Raw genomic sequence first — 25,930 nt, 5'->3', positions numbered from 1 at the left:
TTTTTCAAGACATTTCTCTTTGTCATAGAATTTTTCATATGATCTGATGGGCAGTTAAGACCATTGGTATCCAGTCAATAACACAAGTAGTACCCTCCTTTCTCAGCACCATAAGAAAGGGAAAAGAGGAGGCAGGAGGAAAACATACAAGTGCCAACATACAAACAAATGCCAGTGGTTAAGATATTCAAACAGTGCTTTGGTTCTTTTTTGTCATTCTAAGCTTACGGCATCTAAAGGGTTGTATAGAAAAAATGGAAGTCAAAGTCCATTTGTGAAAGATGAAGTTAAGAATAAAGTGGAGGCGGAGTATGTGGTTTTATCTTCTGCCTTTTATTCAGGCTTCCTAAGAGGAGGTATTTTTATAGATTGAGTCTAGGAATAGTTTCTACCAGATTTAACTTCAAGGAAGGTAAGCTTTTTGTATATCCTACGTAGACCTTTCCTTCATAACCAGGTCTGCTAGTCCATTTGTTTTTCAAGGGTTTCAAGTTTCCAGGAGCTGATGAAAAATGCAAAGGCAATGCTTCTAGGGATAGTTCCACCTTTCTGCTAGTGCTTGCATGCTCATTCCTGCTCCCCTGCAGGACCTGCGTTAGGACTCATGGCAGTGCAATGAAGTATTTCAGTGTACAGATACAGTTAAGAACAAGCCACATTTTGATAGGTCAGTGCCTCCCTACCTCAGTACCCTAATCCAGTTCATGCAGCTACAGAAATACCAGTTCTGGGATAAAGGACGTGTTAGAGGTAAGGGGCTGGAGGTAGGGTGAGAGAGGAGCACAACTGTCTTCTAAATCTGAAGGGTCTCTGAAGGAATTAGTAGTTTTCTCAGGGTGCAAGCACTTAAATAACATAGCAGTACATGATGTCCTGATGTCATAGTAGCGTTGTGATTCTAACTATGCTAAAAATAAAAAGTTGGGCAGTTATTCCCACCTACTCAGTCTGAAGAAGCTTAAAGGCACATGTCTAGTGTAGTGGGGTGCAAATGCAGAAAACAATGGAAGTCCAGCAAGGGAACCTCACATTTAGCAGTATTTCCTTGTAGGAGGATCAAATGGATGCTCATTACCTTTAACTTGGTGGGAACAATGCAAGCTTATCTTCTTTAGCCTATACATATTAACCACAAATAATACGATACCGTTCAATTATAAGGTAAATCCCTATAATAAAGGGCGTGTTCCAGGCATCTAAATTATGCCTAGAAAAAGTGTTTTATGTATCTGTTTCAAAAGATGTATTTTAATTTCTTACCTTATTAGTTCCAACTGAATAAGATCATGGAGCCTGATGGGTGGGTCTGTCTAATGACAATCTGGAAAAGCCATATAAACAACAGTGACATTATCAGATGATACTATCATGTTAAGTGCAGCCTCTCAGAATTGTACATTGCCTGTCATTAATAAAAAAATAAAATACTATTATTCCTTCAAAGGTGATTGGGATGGAAAGACTCTTCCACTTTAAATTGAAATGAACATTGATCAAGAAAGTGCAAGAGAGAAATGTAAGCTATAATGTATTTTCTTTGCATCCGAAAACATGCCCTGTTTTAATTCTTTTTACCAGGCTTATCAACATAAGCTAAAGCTAGCCCTTATAGGTCAAAGTATTTTTGGGCAAGAAGTTTATAACAAGCTGAGAAAAGACGGACATAAAGTTGTGGGAGTATTCACAGTGCCTGACAAGAATGGACAAGCTGATCCTTTGGGTAAGTGTAACTTTAATCCAAATGTTAAATTACAGGCATACATAATAAACTTGCCTTTTCATGAGAGGTGATATGTGTATGGAAATGACTTGCATATATTGCCCTTATTACACTGATTCAGCAAAAGAACTATGCTTTAACAAACACAAGTCCCAGAACCAGTTTAACCTTGTCAGTCAGTACTTAAAAGTTGTTTCTAACCATACAGGGCCATACACTAAGATATTTGAAAAATAAATTAATCTCTCTACCTTATTTGAATGTACATCCCAGAGATAATAATTTTGAACTATAAATGTATCTTCAAGCAAATAGTGGCTGAGCCAGTACTCAAGCACAAGTGTCTGTCACCTGTTTCACTGCTGGCTGGGACACTCAAGGCAGGGAGCCAAGAGTGGTTATCCCTGGCTTTCTGCCTGTCTTGTCAAGCTTGCATGCAGCAGCGTACCTGCAGAGCCTATTTCTCTTTCACCTAGACTATGGAAAACCAACTGAAAACATTAGAGGAGACTTTGCTCTGGCTTTTTCCACTGTCAAGATGCATAAGGACTTTCTAGACTTCCTAAAGAAAGAGTTGTTGCTTGACAACAGAATTGTACTCATAGAACAGAACCCAGTGTGACAAAGAAGCTACTTTGGAATAATCTGAATTGTAACCTTTTAATTTTTTTTATTCACTGGCACAAAAATAGTGAGATCATATGATTAGCAAATAGAAGTGCCAGAATGGAATGTACTTTCGTGGATCATCTGAAATTAAAACTAACATTCCATGAGCTGTCTCAAGTTCAAGTCTCTCTCAGTTTTGGGGTTTTTTTTTGGTCAGGTCCTGACATGTTTTTACAGAACTCTTATAAGAAAAGAATCAAACATAACTTTTACTTATGTGGACTACGGTGCTCCCAAACTAGCATATAGTTCTCAAGTTTATTGCATTCTGTAACTCTACCTCAGTAAAAGATTTAATCACACTTTGGAAGAATTAGAGGAGGCAACTCTTTGTTTAGAAAAAGACAACTCAACTCTTCAGCTCTGGAAGCATACCATAGTACTTCTACATTACATAAACTATTATTGTACAGATATTACACTAGCAGATGTAATTGAGTAAATCTTCCACTGATTTCAATTGTATATTTGTTTTAACTAAACCATAGAATTAGTTTATTGCCCTCCTGATGAAAAAAAAATTACTAGATACTTTATTGCTTTTCACTTCTAGATGACTCAAAGAGCTTAAGTCTCAATGAAATTTAATAATGTTTCTGTACCCTCAGACAGCTACAATTTTTGTTTCTAAAAGAAATTATTAGTACACACTAACTTCCATGGACTAGTATTTAAGTATTTACTTAAGACCTACATTAATAGGCTAAAGATGCTTCAAGTCGAAGTCAAGGTCCAATTTCAGAAGTGAAAAAAAGAAAGGAAAGTATAAAAATGTGTATAGAAATATAAATCAGATGAATTTTTTGTAGTTCTTATTGTTTTCCCTTTTCTTCCTACTGCACATACAACTCAACAGATGTAGAGTTTGACTCTTACTCTCTGTGATGAGTTATTAAGCAGTTGCACAATGGAATTTATCAAACACCTAAAAATTCTCTCTACAGTTAGTGCAGCTGGTTTTTTTCTCATCTTTGAGCTTAAATTTGTGTGTAGCTCAAACAGAGCGTGTGCCTCACAGATAAAAAAAAGCATATCCAGGAGGCATCAGTAAACGGAATTTTTAAGAAATTACTGAAGGCCACTAGCATCTCTAATTATTTTTGCCATATGCCAGAATGCTGCTGACACAAGTGAATCTTAGTTGTACATAGTCATATTCACATACAAATTGCTGAAGTAGAAAACTAAGTTCTGCTAAACCAAACCAGTTGCAGGCAAATGGAATGACTGGACAAGAAATTAAGTGTCACTGTTAAGTAGTCAGTAACATTCATCATTCTTTTCTGCTTTCACTGGTACTTATTAGGCCGGTCGTAGGAGTGACCTTAAAATTGAGAATAAGCTGTAGGAATGAGAATAAAAGGCAGAATTAATAGAATATATCCAAGCCAAAGATTTTTAAACAGCTTAGAGAACAGTACAAAGGGCACTCTGTAATCATACGCTTGATGATCTGCTGGACTTGTCATGCAATATCTCTCTGATTTCGGTTCAGATTTTTAACACAAAATGTGAATTTAAAAAAAAAATATTTTTTTTCCTTGCCCTTCAGCACTGGCAGCAGAGAAGGATGGAACTCCTGTGTTTAAGTTCCCCAGATGGAGAGCTAAAGGCAAGCCTATCCAGGAAGTAATTGCAGCCTACAAATCGGTTGGAGCAGAGTTAAATGTCCTTCCGTTCTGTACACAGTTCATCCCCATGGATGTGATCAACTGCCCAAAACATGGCTCAATTATTTACCATCCATCCATCCTACCACGTCACCGAGGAGCTTCTGCAATCAACTGGTGAGTTTTGTGCAGCAAAACTACATGTGTGTCCCATTAGGATGTTAGCCTGTACCCATTACTCATGTAAATGTTGGCACAGTTCTGTTCACTTGCAAGTGCTCTGAAGGAACTTCACTGAAGCAGCTGAGTATTTGGTTCATGAACTGCATTTCATACCTGAGATTCATTGTGATTTCAATTCAACTGCAGCTGTTACTCTTGGAAGGTCAGTGATGTGATCTGTACATTCATATATTTTACTCACATAGGCAAAGCGACAATCTGGAGTTTTCATAGGCCCTTGTAGCTCATTCCCCACAAACACTAGATATGTATCACAATAGGGCTTGATGCAGTCTAAGAAGGGAAGGGAGGAAAGAGAAGAGAATCTTCAAGAATAAAACCTTATCTTGCTGTCCTCCTGGGTGATGCACAAGGCTAGATTCAAAATGCTCCTGTCGAAGAACTACACTGCAATAATACCCCAGTAGACTCAGATCTAACGTTCTTGTGACAACATAAATGCCATTATCGCAGTGTTTAAATTCAGTAAGAAGTTGCCTAAATATGAAGAAACAATCTTAAAAGAACCTTACAGGCAGCATGGTGATTATCTAAAGACACAGTATTGTAGATTCAAAGCAAAAGCATATTTTGTCTTTTTACTTTTAATCCTTAATGGAAAAAAAATGCTAAGCTGAAGTACTTAAACAGAGGAGTAGAGGAGACTATCAGAGCTGTAAGGAAATCCTTCAAAAATGGCAGTTGTGTCCAAGACCATAAACTCTGACAAATCAGATGAAAAATGAGACTAAGGCAGTCCAGGAAAAAATAAACCAAACAAAAAAACCACAAACCAAACCAACCTTTTAAAGGCATAAAATTGAATCATAACAATTTTCCCAAATACGTTAAAGGTGGGAGGTGTGTAGAGTGATATAGGTGATTTTAAAAAGGTGCTTATCAAGGAGAATACTATAGTAAGAAGTCTGTGTTGGTATTCAGGATGGAGTAGCTTAAGATTTTATTACCATAGAGCCCTTCTTTGTGCGGAATAAGTCACAACAATTCTCTTGAGCTGAACTTTAGTTAAAGCGATGAATGAATAAGAATCTCTTTTCAGGACCAGGGGATGTTCAAGCAAAGGTTCTGCAGGTTTGGGACAGCCTGCAGCATTTCTGTTCCTTCAGATTGCATTGGTGCAGGAGACTGGAAAACAGCAAGAGAATACCAGTTTTAAAAGGGCTGAAAGGGGAAGCCAGGAAACTTTTGACCAGGCACTTTGATTTTGATCTAATAAAGAATACAATTCCTACACAAATGGGTGAATGTGATAACATGAAAGTGAGATTAAGAAAGTGAGAGGTCAAATTCAAAGTTAAAAAATATAAGGTAATGCACATGAGGGGAAAAATACCGACTATATGTAAGCAGTAATAAAATTTAAACTAATGTTTGCCAGCCAGAAAAGAGACCATGAAAGGATCTTCAATACTGTCTGCATCTAAGTGAGAAGACGAAGGAACTAGAAATGCTTCAGAAAAGGCTAAGAAAGATGGTCAAAGGTATAGAACAGCCTCCACATGACAGAAAACGAATCTAAGAGTCTTCAGACTGGAAAAAAGGTTATTGGGAAGGAAATATACTAGCAGTGTATTTAGCCATGAAAGACATGCGGAAGGTGAATAAGAAATGATTGCTCATTCTTAATCAAAAGTCAGAGGGCAGCCAGCAGAGACATCAGGCAGTAGCATCTGATTAAATAAAGGAGGACTCTATGCAGTCTGTTATTAAAATGTGAAACTGCTCGTCTAGACAGCTCTAGAAGGGGAGAAGTTAATCAAGATCTACCCCACAGGAAGATGTAGATACAAACTCTCAGGAATTTCCTGAGATGAAGGAACGGGAGTGTATCCCAATGGTATATCACCAAGTCTTGCTCTATTTTGCATACTCCTTCTGTAAACATCTGTTCCTGCCTTCTCAGGTAAAGGCTGTTGTCCTAAGACCTTTAATCTAAGATAGGATTCTCACACCATTCTTGTTCATCCTCACACACCTTGTTCTCATCACAACTTCTTGCACATGTTGTGGCTACAGCTCTGGTGCTGATCATACCTTCCCCCCACAGTGTGACCGAGAAAGCCTGTGGGAATTAGGCACGGCTAAAGGGGCACCAGGCACAAGCAAGAGCCCTGGGCCTCTGCGGGTTCCTCACACCACCCCTTACAGCCTCTTCCAGCTGTTGCCAGTTTGTTGTCAGCAGCCGTCTACAGAGGGAGCTGTTGAACAGAGGAGGGGTCACGCAGTAGTTCTCATCATGTCATCTATTCAGCATCAGGGACATCTGCCCACACCACCTTCTCTTCTAGTGTCATGCTGAGGACATCCACTTCCCACAAGCGTGCTCTTTTGGAATTTTTAGATAATACAAAACAGAAAAAAATGCTGCTCAAATGTGTGAAAGATCTGATATGGTCTAACAAAACTTCTGTAAGATTTTACTATTGTTATACTTGCCAACTTCCCCAATTGTCTTTGGAATTTGTTGTTTGCTCTGCACAAATGTGTGCTTTACTTCTTTTAATTATGTATTTTTCAGTTAATAATGTAGTTTTCAGTTAATAATCAATTAATAATGAATTTTTGAGTGTATAAACCAGATGTCTGGTGATCCTGTTACATGGACTGCCAAGGGAATACTTACATGACATATGTCTTACTGAAAATTGCATTGGTGTTTACATGCATACAAATGGTTAAAACCATGCAGGAAAGATATCTCTCTCCATTTGTGGCTGCTCCCTTAAACACACTTCTGTTTGATTTTCCATCATTCTGAGGCACATGCAGTTCCAAAGCAGAACTGGAAAGTCTAACTGGCTGAAGTTCCCTTCAGATTCAGAGGCAGATACTGAGCTAATGTAAATCAGCATAGGTCTATTTTAAGCAGGGCTATGTTCATGCACAGCAGCTGGGAATTTGGCTGGATACAAATTCCCTTAATAACTTTTCTTTAAACAGTTGCATATCCATCATTTTCCACTCTGAGTTTAGCTCTTTTTCAGCTGTGTGACAACTGTACTTCCTTTGCTGACCTGCAGGTAAGTTATGAGGCTTAGCTAATTACAGTAAACAACTATGAATTATTAAGACAATATGCTGTCTAGATGCTTCTATCTTTCAAATTACATCATAACTATTGCACATCTTTCGCTTTGTGTGTCTTATCAGTAGTAATACTTGAAAAATAATTGTCACAATGAATGTGTGGTAAGACACGCTGGATTCAGTTGCAGCATTTATGTCACTTTCTGGAAACAACACATCAACAGTATCAAAACTGTGTTCTTGATTATGAAATGAGCAATGAAATGAGCAATGAAGCTAGTATTAAAGACAGTTACGATTTTCTTTTCTATCTACCTAAAGTAAATGAACGTGTAACAGAAGGGTTGATATCCCTGACTAGTTTCATACTGTCTGTACTTACTGTAAGGCTTTTTTTATGTCCAGGACTTTAATTCAAGGAGATAAGAAAGCAGGATTTACTATTTTTTGGGCTGATGATGGTTTGGACACTGGACCAATCCTTCTGCAGCGAGAATGTGATGTTGGCCAAAACGATACTGTGGATGACCTGTATAACCGGTTTCTCTTCCCAGAAGGAATAAAGGCTATGGTATGTTTAGCTGTGCTAAATATCAGCATTTTAAAATGAAAATAAAAACATGTGCTGGAGTTTGAGAGTAAAGGAAATATTGACAAGATGCATACATTTGGAAAGACAGAGGTTGTGGTGCTCAGTCAAATCCCACAATTCAGTGGAGCTGTGCTGCTTCACAACAGCTGAGGAGGTAGCCTCCAAGTATTTGTTGCTGGCAGCAGGCAGATCATATCCCATTTCCACAGAAGGCAAGAAGTCAAATTTGTTTGGAATGTGGCTCTTTCAACAGATTTCTTGAATGTTTTTACAAGGTGAATTTTTTTGAGGGCTTTGAGAGAACAGAAGGTTAAGGGTGACGTTGAAAACAAGAGGGGGAGGAGGGAAGATGATTTTTTATGTTCAAAGCCCTGGTGTATTTGCTTTGGACTTTTTATGCTTGTCCTTTTTTTGTATTGTTTTTAAATGAAGAAAAGAAAATGCATAAAAATACTGAGCATGACTTTAGAGATTTTTTTTTTCTCTCTCCATTTAAGCGCAGAAAAATAACTTTTTGCAGAAAGAAAAAGGAGAGTTGAATGTAATCCTACAGAGCCACATTCTTGTCCTGCAGAATTTAGGCAGCTGGTATATGTTTGGTGACTAGGTGCTTTCATCAAATTTCTGAGGCTATTTCGTTTGTCAAAGAGCTACAAGCATGTATGTATATTAATCAGTGCAGCATTGATCCCCTAGATTTTTGTAATCCTAGTTTTTAAAAATAAACCAGTTCCCCTTGTGGCAGAAAGTCCTTTGCTGTCATTCCCAAGTATGACTGAGGAAAACAGGCAAACCAAGCTAACATTAAATCTGTTCCTTTTTTACTTAGGTGGAAGCTGTACATCTAATTGCTGATGGTAAGGCCCCTCGTATACCTCAGCCTAAAGAAGGGGCAACATATGAAGGCATCCAGAAAAAGGAAAATGCAGAGGTTAGTGTTAAATAACACTATATTCATGCATATCACAAAAAAATTACGAATTGAGATTACAGTAGTAGTAATATGTAGTTAACATGAATTTTAACTCAGTTGTTTCTCCATGTCTTATTCCTCGAATAACTCCAAGGATACATGTAGTGGAGCCCTAGGTAAGTTCCTATTCCCTTTCAGCAGTTGCAGGTATTTATAAACTTGGTGTTTCTACACCGAGTTGGGATCATCTACACACAGCTAGATGGTAGCTGCACTTCAGTGGCTTCTTAATATGTTATACTTTTAAATGCAGTATTGAATAAAGATAGCTCTGTTTACCCGCAGTCCATACTAAATTCTTTACCAGAAATAGATTTAATGTTGGGAAAAGCAAGTGTTGGCACCTTTCCTTTTGGCACCAGAAAAAAAAATAGGTCACATAAAAAAACAACAGATAAAAAAAATTATTTAAACACCCATATAAGAATTATATTATACAAGCATCCCCTGCTGCATTAGCTGGATCTTTTTCATTTTAAGGCCACCATAAAATGATAATGAATGCTGCCTGTTGTACCTTCTTTTCTTTTCTAGACCAGTGCAAAACTTAAAAAAAAAAAAAAAAAAAAAAAGGTTAAAATTATTCCAACAATTTCAGTCTCTTGCCCATGGTGAATATAGTCCTTTCCACCTGAAGTATTGTAGGTGATGCTTTTTCTCATATTCCAATTCCTGACTTACCTTAGAAACAAATAGCTTTGAATAAGGATATTTTTATTCTAATATAAGGAGCTTCCTTGGAGTGAACTAGCTTAATGTCCCTGCTGCATAACTATTTCATTGGCTTATAACTTACTTCTAAATATTCTTTGTGCTTAAACTAAGAAGGATGCTGGATACCAGACTGTTGTTATTTAATAGCTATTCTGATACTTTCTTTAAATCATTTTGTACATATACTCACAACACTGCAAAGATGAAAGAATATATTTTCACTTGTGTTACATATTAAACATACATGACATTCCTAAAACATTATTTATTTTTCCCTCAAAAACTTGCAGGAATTGCAAGTTGTAGTAGGGATTCCATTTCTGAGACAATTTATAAAGGGTTAGTAAATAATTAGAAAATACTTTAATAGAAGCTTGTAGATTTATTAAAGAACTTAGGATCCAAGCTATAAACAGATCATTTTTAGCAGAAAGTGATACCCCAGACATGCACTTATTTATGTTTACGCTATGCTTATTAACTTTGTTAGTCATAATATTAATTATTTATGAATTAATACCCGGTAGCAAGAGTTATACTTTCATTATATTAGCATGAGAAGGAGAATCTATGAAAAGATATAGACTGCACATAACACAGAAGTTATTGAAAAAAGTTATGAAAAGCATTCCATTTGATAGGTTTTGGTGATTAGCCATCTGGAGATCACTGATCTTTTTTGTTAGAACAGATGCTTTTTGTATTCTTAGATACATGAATGGTTGAAAGAGAAGGAGGGAGAATTTGTTATTCTTATATAGGAAAATAATACTAACTTGATCTATACCTGAACAGAGAAGAATTAGGTGGCATGTCTTGATTTCCTAGATCTCCTGGGACCAACCTGCATCATCTTTGCACAATTGGATTAGAGGGCATGATAAAGTGCCTGGAGCATGGACAACAATAGATGGACAGGTATGGTCTGAAAACCAGAAGTATATGTTTTTTTCTATACCCTCTTTTTGGCCTTTTTTTAATTACACAACTAAAGGTGTCTGCATACATGTGAACGCAAATGAGAGTTCCATTGGAGTAGCTCTCATTTGATGACTGTGTGTTTTGTATCTAGAACAGGCACCTAAACAAATGTACAAAACACAGTAGTTAAGATACTTTTTTTTTTTTTTAATGATAGATCCTTTTAGTTCAATGAAAGATAAGAGTAATATATGAAAAAAAAAAAATGGGCATAGTATGAAGCAGTAAGTAAGAAGGGTAGAACCGGACAGTGCCAGTCATTTTGGGAAGTAGGCATGCATTGCAGCATAATGCAACCCATGCTGTACAGTGGGCAACATCATAGTAGATCATTTGCAGAAATAAATCTGTTTCATTTTATCCAAAACAAACTACTTCATTTCAGCATATTAAAAGCACTATACATTTGGTCCACATTGTACTTACACAAAATATTTTAAGAACACATTATATTTCTTGGCTGTGATGTCCATATTTTGTTACTTAACTATTAGCCATCTACTGGTAGGCTGCTCCAAAGCCTGGTTCTGCCCTATTGTCTAGGAACTGTCACTGATTTGGGACCCCAGAAAGAACAGAAGAGCCCAAAAGAAGGGCAGTTTTTGGCATTGCCATCCTGGGAGCAGAGCTGGACTCCGCCACTCACGGCCAGACTTCTGCTGGTCTCTCACTCTGGGCATGCACTAACAAATGGTGCTTCCCTTTCTGCACTGGTTCCAGCATGCACGTTGTTATAGCTAAGCAGCTTTGCAGGTTTAGGCAGCTTGTGAAGTTTTACATGTCCAGGGTTGTGAAGACACAGAAATAATGTTGTAACATGTTTCCCATGTGTAGATACTTTTATTTATATTATGTTAAAGCTTCAAAATAGTATCATTACTGGAATTTTAGAGCATGTTCAGAATCTGTGCACTTGTAATTCCATTTACTTTTAGGTGGTTACTTTTTATGGGTCATCATTACTTGATGCTTCAGTGCCCACTGGACAAGAGCTGGCAATAAAAGGTGCTTCGAGACCTGGGCTTGTAACCAAGAATGGCCTAGTAGTTTTTGGTAATGATGGGAAGATGGTAAGTGCTCTCCCTGGCAAACTTGAACATGGTTAGAATAACTAGCAAGAAGTGCAAGTAGGATAGAATTATCAGGCTATACAAATTCAGCTGCTAATGACAGGCTGCTAATTTGCTTGTAGTTTATCAGTCCTCTACCATCCTAGGAGAAGACATTAATGTTTTGCTTCTCAATCCCTATTCATTTCCAATATGGATTAAAATTTACTAATACTGGAAGAGAATCTTAAAGACAGGTAGGAACTTTACTGCAAGCAATTTACTTTACTATTTCAATAACCATATTAATGCCTAAAAACTCTTCACACGAGGATGTATTACGTCCCAGATAATTTAAAATCATATCCTCTCAATTTTCAGGTACTAGTGAGAAATCTGCAATTTGAGGATGGAAAAATGATCCCTGCATCTAAATACTTCTCTGCGGATGAAACAACTGCCCTGGAACTTACAGAAGAGGAGAAAAAGATGGCAGAAGATATTAAGGTAATTCAGTAAACTGCTTTAGTAGGATATTACTTCAGACAAAAGCATTACATAGTTTTCATTACAGGCAAGACATATCTTTCGTTTAGCCATGCAAACTGTTTTTTGATAAAATGTACTCCTCAAAGGGTATGGGGTTGAATCTTCAGTTATTGACACTAATTAAGGTGAAACTGGGAATTCATTAGACTACTTACACATCACTTTAGAAAGTTTTGTTTCAGATACAAGTGATACAAAGACAGTGGTCGCACGGTCAGTTATGGTCAATATCTATGAATGATGAAGGTGGAAGTGAGGAAAAACAAATGGAGCTTTGCCTTGCAACAGCGAGGTTTTCAACACTGACAGACTTGAGCAGTCATGAAAACCTTTCTTCACTATGGTGTTACTCACCAGGATGTGCTCACAGTGGTCCTGTTGGACAAGCTCCACGGAGTCTTAGAACAGGAGTCTGAAAGTGAAGAGCACCAGTTTTCTCACTGTACCTGTGTGCACTGTCTGTCTCTCTTCTGCTACAGCCACACACAAGGGGCTGGCTGGCAGAAAGATGCAGCAATGGGGCAGCTGGAGCAAGAAACTCTCATAGACGGAGAGGTACTCTTCTGCCCTCTCCTGTAATCCATCTCTCTGCAGCAAGTGTCAGGGGCTTAGCTGAAAGCCACATTTGTCATGAAAGTTTTGTGCTAGAGCAAATGAATCACAGATACCTTTCCTTCTGCTTACTCTGCGACAGGGCAAATGCTTTTTGGCACAGGTCAGGCAGCTTGATGCACTAGTATTTTAAACTGCTGCTTCAAGATTACCTTGAGCCTACTTGCCAGCAACCTGAATGCTGCCTGGAGCTATTGACTGATAGAGACACAAGCAAAAAGAAATATAAACTATTCCGTTCATAACATGACCTGCTGACTCTGAAACCTAACTATAATTAATTGAAAGAATACTTTGCCAGTTATTTCACTATTCATGTTAGTAGAAATCTGCATCTCATGCATGCAGCTTAAACTACTTCTCAGCTCTGCCCAGGTGCCAGAAATACCATCAATCCAGACATAACGTGCTCCAGGCGGTCCTTGCCTCTGCTGCTGATGTATTCCAGAATGCAATAGGAAGTTATTGTTTGGAGGATAAAGATCTTAAAAAAATAAGCCTCAAAATTATTAGCATTATACCATTCAGATTTCTTGCCTGATTACGTGAAATTACCATGGATAAAACAATGTATTTAGATAAGCTAATTATGCTGATGAATTTATTGGCTAACATCAGGTCTTTAGACAGTTATATACTACCTTAAATTAATTTTCTGCTTCAGAATCCTTTGAGATAATACATGTTGTAGGCACAGATACCATAGAAAATATAGTTTGATAAATACTTCTTGCAATTAGAGGATTATTCATTATTGCCTCCATTATTTTTATGTATTATTAGGCTATTTGGAAGGGAATTCTGAGCAATATTGCTGTAATTGAGGATTCCACAGACTTCTTCAAATCTGGAGCATCCTCTATGCATGTTGTCAGGTAAAAAATACTGAAAATAACAGCATTTTGAAGCCAGCATTAATGGAAACAAAGTTGTCATGGTCTTTTAAGTTAGAGTTGATCAAGTAGTGTTAAAAAAAAAATCCGTTTATATTTTCCAATACTCTAACTTTTCCCTCTCCTACCTTTGAAAATGAGGAACAGTTCTGCTCCCCAAATTAGGAGATACTGATGTAATCCTGCTCTTTCTACTGAAGGAAAATTCCCCCTAACTTCAGGAACATCATCCCCATGGGAGGAGTATGGTGATGCTCAAACTTGTTTGCATGCAGTGATAGGTATCTCAAGACCAGGGGGCTGATTGGGAAGCTGAGCAAAGAACTCCACAGAGGGAAAGAGGAGCCTTTCACAGAAAGAATTGAGCCCATGCTTACAAGTGCATTGAGTTCATCCGGTGTTGGGGTCGCCTCAGCTACCTTCTTGCAACTCAGATATTCCAGGCCATAACATAAAATCAGCATTTCAGTGTTTTGGGTTTGTTTTTTTTTTAACAAACTGATCACTGTCCGTATTACTTACCAGTCTCATAGAGCTCTGAATGTCCTCCATGTAGGGTTAGAGTAGTCCCATATACCATTTTATCAAAAAATATGTTCTATTTGCCATTTATTTCCAAAAGTTTACCTAAGAGTAGTCCAGAACTGACATTTTCTTTTCCATAACACCCCCAATTAAGCCAAAAGATTTCAGTAAAATGCACATCTTCCATGCCATTGTTGTCACAGAAACACACACGCACGCATATAAAGATGTATGCAAACTGATGCCCAGTTTTGATCCTTTTCAACCTTCTAATGATTCCATTATCTGAAGAATTCTTTCATTTGTAGTTAAACTTATTCTTTCTTCAACATCTTTAGAATGCTGGAAGAGATCAAACAGAAATATGGTGGACTTCAGCTACAAAATGAAGATGTGTACATGGCCACTAAGTTTGCAGACTTCATTCAAATGGCTGTCAGAAAATTCAGAGGAGAAGACAAGGAAGAAGAGTTAGTCATTGATTATGTAAGACCTTTTATTTTGCCTTTATTGCTTAGTCTTTCTTCATTTTGAGAGGAGGGTAGACAATGCATTTTATCAGACTGCTTGATGCAGTAGGAAAAGCAACAAATATTTGATTATAGAAACTCCTCTTTGTGACTTTTTTTTTTTGGCTACTTTCATATATTTGCATTTTGAAATGGAAGTATATATGTAATATCACTTAACAGTGTTCCAGAAACCAGGAGATCAAGAATGCACAGTAGAGCAGTTTACACAGGGGCAGATATTTCTACCTCCCCTGCACTGTCCTGCCTGTATGCTTCAGTCAGAATGGCTCTAGTCCTACCACTTCGCAGAGGCAAACAGTGTTAGATATTTCTCCTAAGAATCTCTTAAAAAAATTGTGTGAGAGGAGGATTCTGTGGGGTTTTAAATCATTAAAGGATTTCTTGAATTTGAGAATTACACTGACGTCCACTAAGACCAACCTTAACCAGGGTTAGTATTGGTTTGAATATAGTGATCCTGTGACAAAAAATGCAGAAATCTGCTTAACTATCTCAGCGTGTAGCCATTGGCATTCAGGGAAAATATGATTTTTGTTTCATTTTACTCTTTTGTCCACTCCTAACAGCCATATATACATGCTAAAATGCATCTGGATGTTTGCTGCTGATATCAAAAGTTGTTAAGCTACATTAAAATCTTAGTTATTAAAAATGTAAATAAATTTATTGTTTATTTCACCCTTAGGTTTCAAAAAATATGAACAACATGACTGTGAATATGCCATACCAGTGTTTCATAAATGGGCAATTTATAAATGCTGATGATGGAAAAACATATGACACCATAAATCCAGCAGATGGATCAGTAAGTAATTTCTAAAGATTATCAATACTAGCTTATTTCAGTTTCTTTGCCTATTACAAAAATCTAAACCACTAACTGTGAATAGTGCTAATTTCAAAACCATACAGTACATATTAAACAATCCCTAGAAATAATCTGAAGTTTCAATTTACTTCTCAGTTTGTATATGCTACAGCTTTTCCCTTTCAGTCAAGCTGCACAGCAAAAAACCCGCTACTTCTACTTCAACTGTTACATCAATTTCCAGACTCAGCTGTATGTTTTACTTTGATTTCATTCTTGATTTGCTTTGTGAACGAAAAATGCTGAAGTTTAGTTGCTAAAGAAGTATTTCTTCTAGGTTATTGTATGTATTTCCTGACAGTCATCAACTTCAATTTTTAGTTTACTTTTTTTACAAGTCTGATGTCTTAGGGCGAGTGTGACTTCAAAATGTCCCTTTAAATTGCCAGTAAGAAAAATGACTTTTCAATAGAAAAATGCTTCCAGTTGTACTTCAGTCCTTCATGTCCATGTAATTGCCATTTAATTCTGAAGTAAATAAATTTTGCTGAAATCAATGCCAGAAATTTCATTATCATCAGAAGTCAGACTCTGCTACTTTTCCTGAAACTCATTGCGGAATGAAATAAAAGTAATAACAATTCTGTATCAGGATTTACAAGATGTACATTTATAGAACACAATCATCATAAAATATGGTGTGTATATGGTGGCTTATGGTAACAAGCTCCACGCCTAAGAAACAGAATATGCGGGAGTCATTTTAGCACATTTAGATATCAGATCATAATACCACAGATGAAGACTTCCAACTTTTGTAATACCACAACAATTTTACACATGGAAAGAGAGGGTGAAATCCAGTGGGTTTTCGCAGCACCTTGCTGTGAAGAAGAAGAAAGACTTTGGAATCTGAGTCCCTGCAAATCCTGCCACGTCAGTCGTGTTTGAACTTTTTGCAGTCTGACTCTGCTTGTGAAAGCTGCTGGGATTGAGGATATTAAGTATTTGCTTATATCCAATCAAGAAGTTTAGGAGGAAGGAGTATCAATCTGCCTCCCAGCCTTTCAGTTTTAGCTAACACAATGGTACTTTTGGACAGGTAATAGCCAGTGTATCTTCTGCTTCACTGGCTGATGTTGACAAGGCAGTGGCAGCAGCAAAGGAGGCATTTGAAAATGGTGAATGGGGAAGAATGAATGCAAGGGAAAGAGGGCGACTCATGTACAGGTATGTAAAGGGCAGTTTGGTTCATCTTCTTAAATCTGTTTTGTTCCTCTGAAGAATTGTTCCATACGTTTTCTGAGTATGATGGATATTCATAATCCCACTGCCAGAGGAACCAGACTGCCAACCTAAACTGGTAGCTAAGGAAGAGGAACAAGGGGAAATGTAGTGCTGGACTTGGGGTATATGGGTCTATGTCCTGCTGTAGTCTATGCAGAAGAATATTTGTTACCACATTAATAGAGAAGTAAGACTTTTTACTTTGTTTAATACTTTAGATGTAAATTCCCCTCTCCTCTTTTACCATATCCTCATGGACCAAGTAGATGTAATTAAACATTAAAAAAAAAAAAAAGTATTCAAAAATGCCATGTTGCACAAGACATTGCAGGCATCTTAGCAAAAGAGACTGAAAGCTAAACTGAAAACTCTGCTTGTCTCATAAAGTATGTGATGAGGCCTCAGAAAAAGGCCTGCAGGACTTGTAAAAAAGTTGAGTAGTCATCACAACAGAGAATGGGCAAGTCAGAACTCATATTAAAATTTAATACAGTTGAACACATAAATCTTTCATGAGTGTGCACAGATTCAAAGCATATACGAACTTGGGTTTAATTTGTGTGAGGAATGTAGAGTGCTTGAAAGCCTAAGCTAACTCTGCCCTGAAGAGAAACTTCTAAGATCTTAGAACTACTTCTCTGTGTTTTACACTTGCAAGATTTGCAAGAATAACTGTTAGGCATATGGAAAACGTAACTCCCCTACACTGCATAGATTATTCCTGGATTAATCTCTTCTCTGCTTAGGTGACTGGCTCTCCAGGGTAGCTAATACTAGAGTATTTAAGTTGCAAAACGTTCCCAGTATGAATGAAGTCTCTTTCTGGTCCACCTTCATTCAAACAAGGCCCCTTTTTCTCTGGCCTCTGTTCAAACTAGAGATTTTTTGTGCTGAACCAAAAAGAAGGTTTGTACCATTAAAACCCTTTGCTCTGCTACTTTGTGTCAAGGAACCATTAATAGAAGATAGTAAGCATGCATTAAATGGAACCTTCTTATTTGTCCCTGACATGCTATATCCGTTCTTTTACACACCGCTGCTGATGCCCTGACCTGTAGCTGGGTCTCCAAGTTAAAACAGGTGTTAAAGAGTATTTTTCCACATCTCTGAAAATGCTTTAAATGGGTAGAATTTACATAATAGAAAAATAAGTTTCACACCCAGTTTTGAATAGTCTTTACAGGATCTAAAACACATTTGGTTAAGCTCTTAAAATCACATGGGAGCATTGATTATATGCCTGAGTACCAAAACACAAACAGAAGCTTAAAAAAAACGTTGATGCATCTGTTTCGCTGCCATGTGAGAGATCTAAGGCTGAATGTAAAAAATCATTCCTGCAAACAGGCCTCTTTGCCTGAGCAGGGGACTGCTAAATTTGCAAGAGCTCATCATAAGTATGTGTATCTGTCTGCGTGGACACATTTTTGAGACACTCAGATAGCTACTATTAACAGTATTTACCACAGTCCTTCTTACACCTCACTGTGTTGCTTCATAAACCTAACAGATGGAGAAATTGAGGCCCAAGGAGACTGTGGGACAGATTTTCAAATGTACCAAGGCATATAAAATCCAATTTGCATTATATCTTAGGAGCTCTGTCTTTGGACATTTGGGTGCCTTTGAAGCATCTAACGTTCAAGTATTTCAGTCCCAAGTTCAGACAATATAAAACAGCATTATGAAGCAGGTTTCTCAAGTCTTAAGCTAGGATCCCAAGTACTCCTTCCTGGTACTTTTGGCTACCTGACATTTCTTACATTACTGTGTATTTGCTTTCTGACTTACTAGTCTGATTTTCTATAGTTGGCTCCTTGTACTACACCAGGAAAGGAGTACAGCTGTTCTAATTATTATTTTATTTACAAACCCATAATTGAACAATCACCTAAGTTTTCACAGTTCATGTCATCATCCAGTGTCTACTACAGCCAATGTGAAGACATCTGCAGGCTTAACGGGCAATTGTTCAAGCTCTTACTAAAGGGCAGCAGCTCCAGTGCTCTACCTCCAAATTCAGTGGGAATGCTATTTTAGTTACCAAATTGCCATATCACATATCATTTTAGGGTATCAGTGGTTAGATATCACTTCTTTTTGATGTGGATTTGTAATATTTTTATTAAAGACTTGCAGACCTGATGGAAGAACATCAAGAAGAGTTAGCAACAATAGAGTCTATTGACTCAGGAGCTGTCTACACTTTAGCTTTGAAGACCCATGTTGGAATGTCTGTGCAAACATTCAGATACTTTGCGGGATGGTGTGACAAAATTCAGGCAAGTGAATATATAAAGCAAACAGTCAATGTCAATGCTTCTCTATCTTTTTTTTTTTTTCCTGATACATTGCCAAAAACCATTGTTAGTAAAAGTAATCAAGTAATCAAAAAACAAAGCAAAATTAGAGTTTTACCTAAAATGGGTTTCCCTGGCAATAAAAAAGGACAGTTTGCTTCTGTTGGAGAATATGGATTTAGAATGTGACTCTAAATATCTAAGAATCATAGAATTGTTAGGGTTGGGAAGGACCTTAAGATCATCTAGTTCCAACCCCCTGCCATGGGCAGGGACTCCTCGCGCTAAACCATGTCACCCAAGACTCCATCCAACCTGGCCTTGAACACTGCCAGGGAGGGAGCATTCACAACTTCCTTGGGCAACCCATTCCAGTGCCTCACTGGCTGAGGTGTCACGGTGGATAGTCTGTACTTAGTCAGGTCTTAATTATTCATGAAGCAGAATGTCTTTGTGGTCATTGTGCAGATAAGTGCAGAGACTCATGAGCTGTGTTACATTCCAGCCAAGGCTGGTGAGTTTGACTGGTGGAACAGCAGGTGGCACAAGTTTAACAGCATTTCCTCAAGTATCTTTAAGATCCACAATCAGGAATATCATTCAGCTTTTTTTGTCCTTCAGACCCTCACTTTCTGTTCTTCCATACTTTTGTTATCTGTGCTTTTATTTCACCCTGCTGAAAATCAAGAGTTGACAACAGTATCCATAGTAGGAAATGACACAGTAGAAGCACCCCTGCCCCTTTCTGTGATGCAAAAATGCTTCTGGTTTTTAAGTCTACTCTGTGGCTTTACAAAACATACTTACATGGCAAATATATTTGTAATAAAAATGATTAAACAGTACCAAGATTTGTCCCTCCTCTGTCTTTTAGGGTGCTACAATTCCAATTAACCAGGCCCGGCCAAACCATAATCTGACATTCACCAAGAAAGAGCCCATTGGGTAAGCATCGCTTTTTTCTTCTTAGTGACAGCCTTGACATACAGAAAAGCCATTAAAAAGCTGCCATCAAAAATGTAATCTTTCCCTGTTTTTCCCTACCTTAAGTGTCTGTGCAATCGTTATCCCCTGGAATTACCCACTGATGATGCTTGCATGGAAGAGTGCAGCATGCTTGGCTGCAGGCAACACACTCGTGCTCAAGCCAGCTCAGGTAAAACCAAAACAGAATGTACAGGTGGCTCAGGTCCTCTACCATTTGTTCAGGCAATCAAGCAATCTAGCCAATTTCACCTATATGACCTGTCATATGTATCCATAGGTTGCCTGTATAATATGTTTTAAAGTGCATGTAAAATAATACAAATTGCCATGATGATACAAGGTACTGATTTTCTTCGGTTATGCTCTGATGCTACTCTTGTTTTCAAGAATGAATTCTTTTCTGCAAGAAGCCATCAATTTTAATCTGTCAATACTGTGAGTAAGAAGATGAGTATTGTATGAAAAATTGAGATAAATTGAATGTAAAAGATATCATCATGCATTTAATTAAAATAGGAGACCTAACCTAAATGTTTCTACTTAGGTCACACCTCTGACTTCCTTGAAGTTTGCAGAACTCTCAGCTAAAGCTGGATTTCCTAAGGGTGTTATAAATATTCTGCCTGGTTCAGGTAAAACTTGAACTAATCATTTTAATGGGAAGAGTAGGTCATGCTAAAACTGGTCAACTAGTGTTTTTGAAGACCTATTACCTAAGCACTTGTGTCTTCATAGACAGTAGGCTTGTATCTATGTCATACATCAATGTCACATATTTCCAGCACAGAATGGGAAATACCTGTATGTCACTTGGCTCTAGCTAGTGTTAAGACCTGTCAGCCTCCTACACGCTGTACAAGTTCACACAAATAGCATGAACACTCTGAAAAAGAATGTATTACAGAGAAACATGTTTCACTTGATTGTAAAACTTCATTTTTTCTCCTAATTTTATCATCACTTGGAAGTATTTAAATGTGACTGTGAGACCTAGAGCAAGCTGGTAAGATGCGTTTTGGACACTACAGGTTAGTTATGGTCCAAACCGTGTTACCTAATGACACCATTTTCCTCTTTCCTTAAGGAAGAAAAGTGACAAAGTAACTATGGGGTAGGCTCTGTTACAAATTAGATTATTCCATCTACAGTGGAATATTAAGAAGGAAGTTATTCATTCCAGACAGATGGGGGAATTTGGAGATATTAATGTGATCCAAGTTAACAAATGTGAGATTTTTCATAGTCATGAGAATAAAGCTGTAAATGTAAATAAGGATGTGATATTGTACTTGATTGACATATTGTTAGCTCTTTCTGTGTTACAGTGCTGCTGCTGGAGTAGTAAAGATTGCCTAGTACTGTCCATTTAACCCTTTTCCTCACCCCAATAGGTGGTTTAGTGGGACAGCACCTGTCTGAACATCCCGATGTTCGCAAAGTTGGATTCACTGGTTCAACACCAACTGGTAAACAGATCATGAAGAGGTACTCTCGGCAGAAGATGCATAAATACACACTGCTCAATCTAGTTCTGAAGTATCTTATTTGCTATATTGTGCATGTAAAAGTAATAGAAAAGTATAGCTACATATGGTTGTTTACATTTACGTAGAATTCTACTATTGGAAAATAGAGCTTTATACATTTTCACTAGATATGATTAAAAGGAAATAATGAAGTAAGCTATTTTAAAGGGATTTTTATATAATTATTTATATTTTTTACAGTGCAGCCGCTAATCTGAAGAAAGTTTCTCTTGAACTTGGTGGTAAATCACCATTGATCATATTCAGTGACTGTGAACTTGACAGAGCTGTAAAAATGGTAATGTTACTTTGAAATAAAATATATTCGAAGCCTTTGTGATGCATCTTTACAGTATTGCAATATTCTTCTTGCCAAAAACTGCTGTAGGGAGCCCTTGCATGAAAAATCATGCAATCTGTCAGAAAATAGGCTCTTTTTCTACAGGATATTTATTTATGCATCACAGTTAAACTGTTCATACTGCACCAAAAAGGTGGGGATCAGTACTACAAGAAAATACAACAAAACAAAGAAGTATAGCTGGAAAGTATTTTCACTAGCCAAATTAACCTTAGGCCTTTGCAGCTGCCAGAAAACTATTTTTTAGGAATTTAATTTGTCCTGCTCTTCTTTCCTTCACCTCCCTACCCCCCGGAAAAGCAATGGCAGCTATCATATCTTGGTAAATAAAAAGGAACAAACGGCATGGGGTCTGAATTTGCACTCTTGGAATAGGAGGTTCTCTGCAGATTAGAGTTAGGTAATGTTCACCCAGATAGGTACATGTGACTTTCAACACAAGCAGCATGGCTTGGTGGATTAGCACAGTTTTATACTCACTGATGGTGCTGCCAGCCCTCTTCTCTGTGATGCTGCAGCAGGTGATTCTGTGGAATGCTGATGGAAATGGAAAGAGCAGTGCTAATGGATTCATCCTGAGCCATTTGTGTCTGTGGAAGTGTGTTTGCCACTTATAACATTAGTCTGCTTGCTGCATTGTTCATGTCCCTTTACCTAAAGCACTATGCTTTGAGGGTCACAAACACAGGATGTAACCCCAGGGAACAGAATGAAAGGGTGACTAAACAAAAGGATGCATATAAATATTAATGTTTTTCTCCCCTGATCAGGGTATGGGAGCAGTATATTTCAACAAAGGAGAAAACTGCATTGCAGCTGGCAGGCTGTTTGTGGAAGAATCAATCCATGATGAATTTGTTAGCAAAGTGGTAAGTTATTGAAGGACTAAAGTTTAAGCAAATAATTTATCATGGCACAAAGTTCCACTATTATAGACACTTGCATTTCTTCTTAATTTCAGTTATTTAATTTCTCATTATTGCTTATGATAGACAATGCTCCTTCTCGGGAACCTCTTACAGGTTAAAAGGAAGGCATTGAAGGGAGATAACTTCATCAGTAATGCACAGATAAGTAACACTGAAATAGATATTGCACCTCTGGTGATATTTCATATTTGACTATGAAAGTAAGATTAAAATAATTAATGAACTCGGGTCAATATGATTGAAGGCTGCTGTGAAGTTTAAAAAAAAAAAGGCATATTGGAAGCACAGCTAGAATAATACGAAGGTCATTATTAAAAATCCACTGTACTGGTGGAGAATTCATTTATTTAGCTCAAGAACAGGAAATCACAGTCATAACTCATTTACACTGGTAAAAGCTAACATTTTACATGCCTATCTTAATAGCAGAAGAGAATGAATGCATGAAAACAGCATCCAAAACTTTCAGAACCAGAGATCATCAAACATAAGACAAAGCCTCATTTTAGAAAGGGAGGAGCATTCGACTTTCTAAGAATCGAGCCCTTTCTTAAAGCCCAACTTCACAGCACAAAAAATGAACCATCTTCAATCACTGGTCACTTTAGAACTATTTGCTATGTTGTGTAACTTCATTTTAATTGGATAACCCATAGGTGGAAGAAATAAAAAAGATGAAAATTGGTGACCCACTTGATAGATCCACAGATCATGGTCCACAAAATCACAAGGCACATTTGGAAAAGCTGCTGCAATATTGTGAAATCGGAGTAAAAGAAGGAGCCACTCTAGTGTACGGAGGAAGACAAGTTTGTAGACCAGGTAAAATACTGTTCAGAGGTGTTTGGAACTTTTACACTTGAAACAAAAGCCATCATGATTGTCTCTGCTGCATTATGTGAAGTAGCAGCATCATGGGAACAGTACCAGGTAAGCCCAAGATACCACTTGAGAACAGGGCTTTCAGGTCTTGTATTAAGAGAAGCTCTGCAACTGAAGCATAACATATGAAATTGAATCAGAGTCTAGTCTGTACAGGAATCTTTTCGTCATCTATTCCTGTTGGTTGTGAGGCACTGAGGCTTTTTTTTGAAATATCCTTGAACTTTCAAGAGCCATAAGTATAATTATATCAATTTAGATCACACTAACACTAAATCTGACTGAGGAAACTACTAGCAGAGTTTGTATAAGGTATTATTATCAAACACCCTTTTTGCTATATAGATAATATGTATGGTAAGTTTTAGTGGGCAGGCATGAAAGCACCATTTTCTCATGGACATCTGCTCTTTATCAAACATTTGCATCAGAATTTGAAAATAATGCTTGCAACCCTAAATAAAAGTGGAGATTCATAACTACACAAAATCAGTGTAACGGAACTACATGGAAAGTCCTACGGAAGGGGACAGCATTTATATTCAAAATCTCTGAAGCTGATTTTGCTCACTCAAATTGGAATACACTCACTCACAAAGACGTAGAGGACCAGGATTGCTTGCGTACAACATCAGGCCAGTTTTTGATTGTTAATAATGTGCTAGCTTTTGGACAGGTCCTTTGAGAATTTTCTTTACTTGAGCATCCATAAATCTTAGGCAAAGTTGCTGCCCATTGTATGTTTTTCCTTGTTTGGAATATACAGATCTTTATGGCTACAGTCTATCTTCTCATAGGGTAACAAGAAAAACAGTGGCTTCTGTAACATGCTGTAACCTTGTCTTCCTGCTGTCAGAATGTATGGTCTTCCCCTGAGGAGTCACTTGGTCTGTGGCACACAGACCTTTTGGCCAGGCAGGGAACAGTTGTTGCTCAGCTCAATACAGGCCATTCTTTCACTCTTTTTCTTCTGTTTGTCTGGTGCTTACACACACGCATTCATACTTCATCCGTATGTCTTGATATTTTCCATTTAAAGTCTCAACATATCTATGACCTCAAAATATGGAAAAGAGATGGCCTGGACAGTAGAAACTGGGAAGCATTTTCGCCATGCCCAAATGATGCTCTGTCCTCTGTTTAGGTTTCTTCATGGAACCCACTGTATTCACAGATGTTGAAGACCATATGTATATTGCCCAGGAAGAGTCCTTTGGTCCTGTAATGGTGATCTCTAAATTTAAAAACGGGTATGTTTTCTTCTGGTTACTGTTAGAAACTTTCTCACTTTCACCCTAAGTGTAGAAATTATAGCATACCTAGCATGATTTTGTTAAATCTTGTAACACCAGTCTGAGTACGTAGATCCTCTTCCAGTTAAATTCTGAGGAAATACCCTCTTCATTAGGGGGTATCCTGCTCCATGTCCGTATAGAAATAATGCTGTTAGCAGTGTGTGACAGGATAGAATGCAACCGTTAAGTGCCAGTTCTTAAATAAGCCTTAGTATTCAGTGAAACATTTTTACTGACATTGATGTGGTAATTGCAACAGCTTGATCAAATTAGAAAATGTGTATTTTTTCCAGTGGAATCACTTATTTTTCTCCATCACAAAAGACTGCATTAGCATTGTGGTGCATTGTGTAACATTGGCACATTACTGGTGCAAATGAAAATCCCTCTGTATACTTTGTAGACTGCCAGTTTCAATAGCTTTCATTCCAAATCATAAGAATTATTTTACACACAGATGAGATTAAAACCCTATATAGAAACTTCATGTAACTATTTCCACCATGTTTAATTTTCTACAGTTTGATAACGCAGTTAAGAACCAGCCACACAGATAACCCATCACGTCCATAAATTATGCATAGTGATAAGGAAGCCTATGGAGGGTTTTTAAAATTTTAAATTATTATGGATCTTTGAAGCTATATGGAGATGAGATGCAAATAGAAAATAGCACTCTGGCTGTGGCCCAGAAAGTTGTGTCTTGATGAAAGCCCGAGTTTCAGCATTTATTCTCCATCAAGTTGTAAAGCATGCCAAAATTTCAGCAAACTGATGCAAAATCTGCTGCCAAGGTCAGCTTTACAAGTGTTTTTGTATTTCTCTAATCCCTAAATTTTACTGTAGTTGAGCAAAGTTGGTATGT

At 37.5% G+C, this 25,930-nt stretch overlaps 1 protein-coding gene across 3 annotated transcripts in view; it reads left to right on the top strand.

Moving 5' to 3' along the window:
• Nucleotides 1-25,930, top strand: part of ALDH1L2 (aldehyde dehydrogenase 1 family member L2) — a 33,070-nt gene that overhangs the window by 4,923 nt on the left and 2,217 nt on the right. For 2 of the 3 annotated variants that reach the window (XM_030478083.1, XM_030478085.1), the window contains 20 exons: nucleotides 1,579-1,720; nucleotides 3,942-4,176; nucleotides 7,675-7,840; nucleotides 8,691-8,792; nucleotides 10,377-10,466; nucleotides 11,465-11,599; nucleotides 11,960-12,085; nucleotides 13,523-13,614; nucleotides 14,496-14,643; nucleotides 15,376-15,495; nucleotides 16,601-16,728; nucleotides 18,917-19,067; nucleotides 19,960-20,030; nucleotides 20,136-20,241; nucleotides 20,617-20,704; nucleotides 21,464-21,557; nucleotides 21,800-21,896; nucleotides 22,730-22,828; nucleotides 23,545-23,710; nucleotides 24,915-25,020. In XM_030478083.1, coding sequence (XP_030333943.1) covers nucleotides 1,579-1,720; nucleotides 3,942-4,176; nucleotides 7,675-7,840; nucleotides 8,691-8,792; nucleotides 10,377-10,466; nucleotides 11,465-11,599; nucleotides 11,960-12,085; nucleotides 13,523-13,614; nucleotides 14,496-14,643; nucleotides 15,376-15,495; nucleotides 16,601-16,728; nucleotides 18,917-19,067; nucleotides 19,960-20,030; nucleotides 20,136-20,241; nucleotides 20,617-20,704; nucleotides 21,464-21,557; nucleotides 21,800-21,896; nucleotides 22,730-22,828; nucleotides 23,545-23,710; nucleotides 24,915-25,020 — 2,462 coding nt within the window. The remainder of the gene's footprint in view (nucleotides 1-1,578; nucleotides 1,721-3,941; nucleotides 4,177-7,674; nucleotides 7,841-8,690; nucleotides 8,793-10,376; nucleotides 10,467-11,464; nucleotides 11,600-11,959; nucleotides 12,086-13,522; nucleotides 13,615-14,495; nucleotides 14,644-15,375; nucleotides 15,496-16,600; nucleotides 16,729-18,916; nucleotides 19,068-19,959; nucleotides 20,031-20,135; nucleotides 20,242-20,616; nucleotides 20,705-21,463; nucleotides 21,558-21,799; nucleotides 21,897-22,729; nucleotides 22,829-23,544; nucleotides 23,711-24,914; nucleotides 25,021-25,930) is intronic. The other variant, XM_030478084.1, reaches the window with a different exon arrangement.

The sequence above is a fragment of the Strigops habroptila genome, chromosome 3 (genome assembly GCF_004027225.2).
Source record: "Strigops habroptila isolate Jane chromosome 3, bStrHab1.2.pri, whole genome shotgun sequence".
Classification (NCBI taxonomy): domain Eukaryota; kingdom Metazoa; phylum Chordata; class Aves; order Psittaciformes; family Psittacidae; genus Strigops; species Strigops habroptila.
The sequence above is the reverse complement of the archived record's forward strand: the minus strand, read 5'-3'. Positions and strand labels throughout refer to the sequence as shown.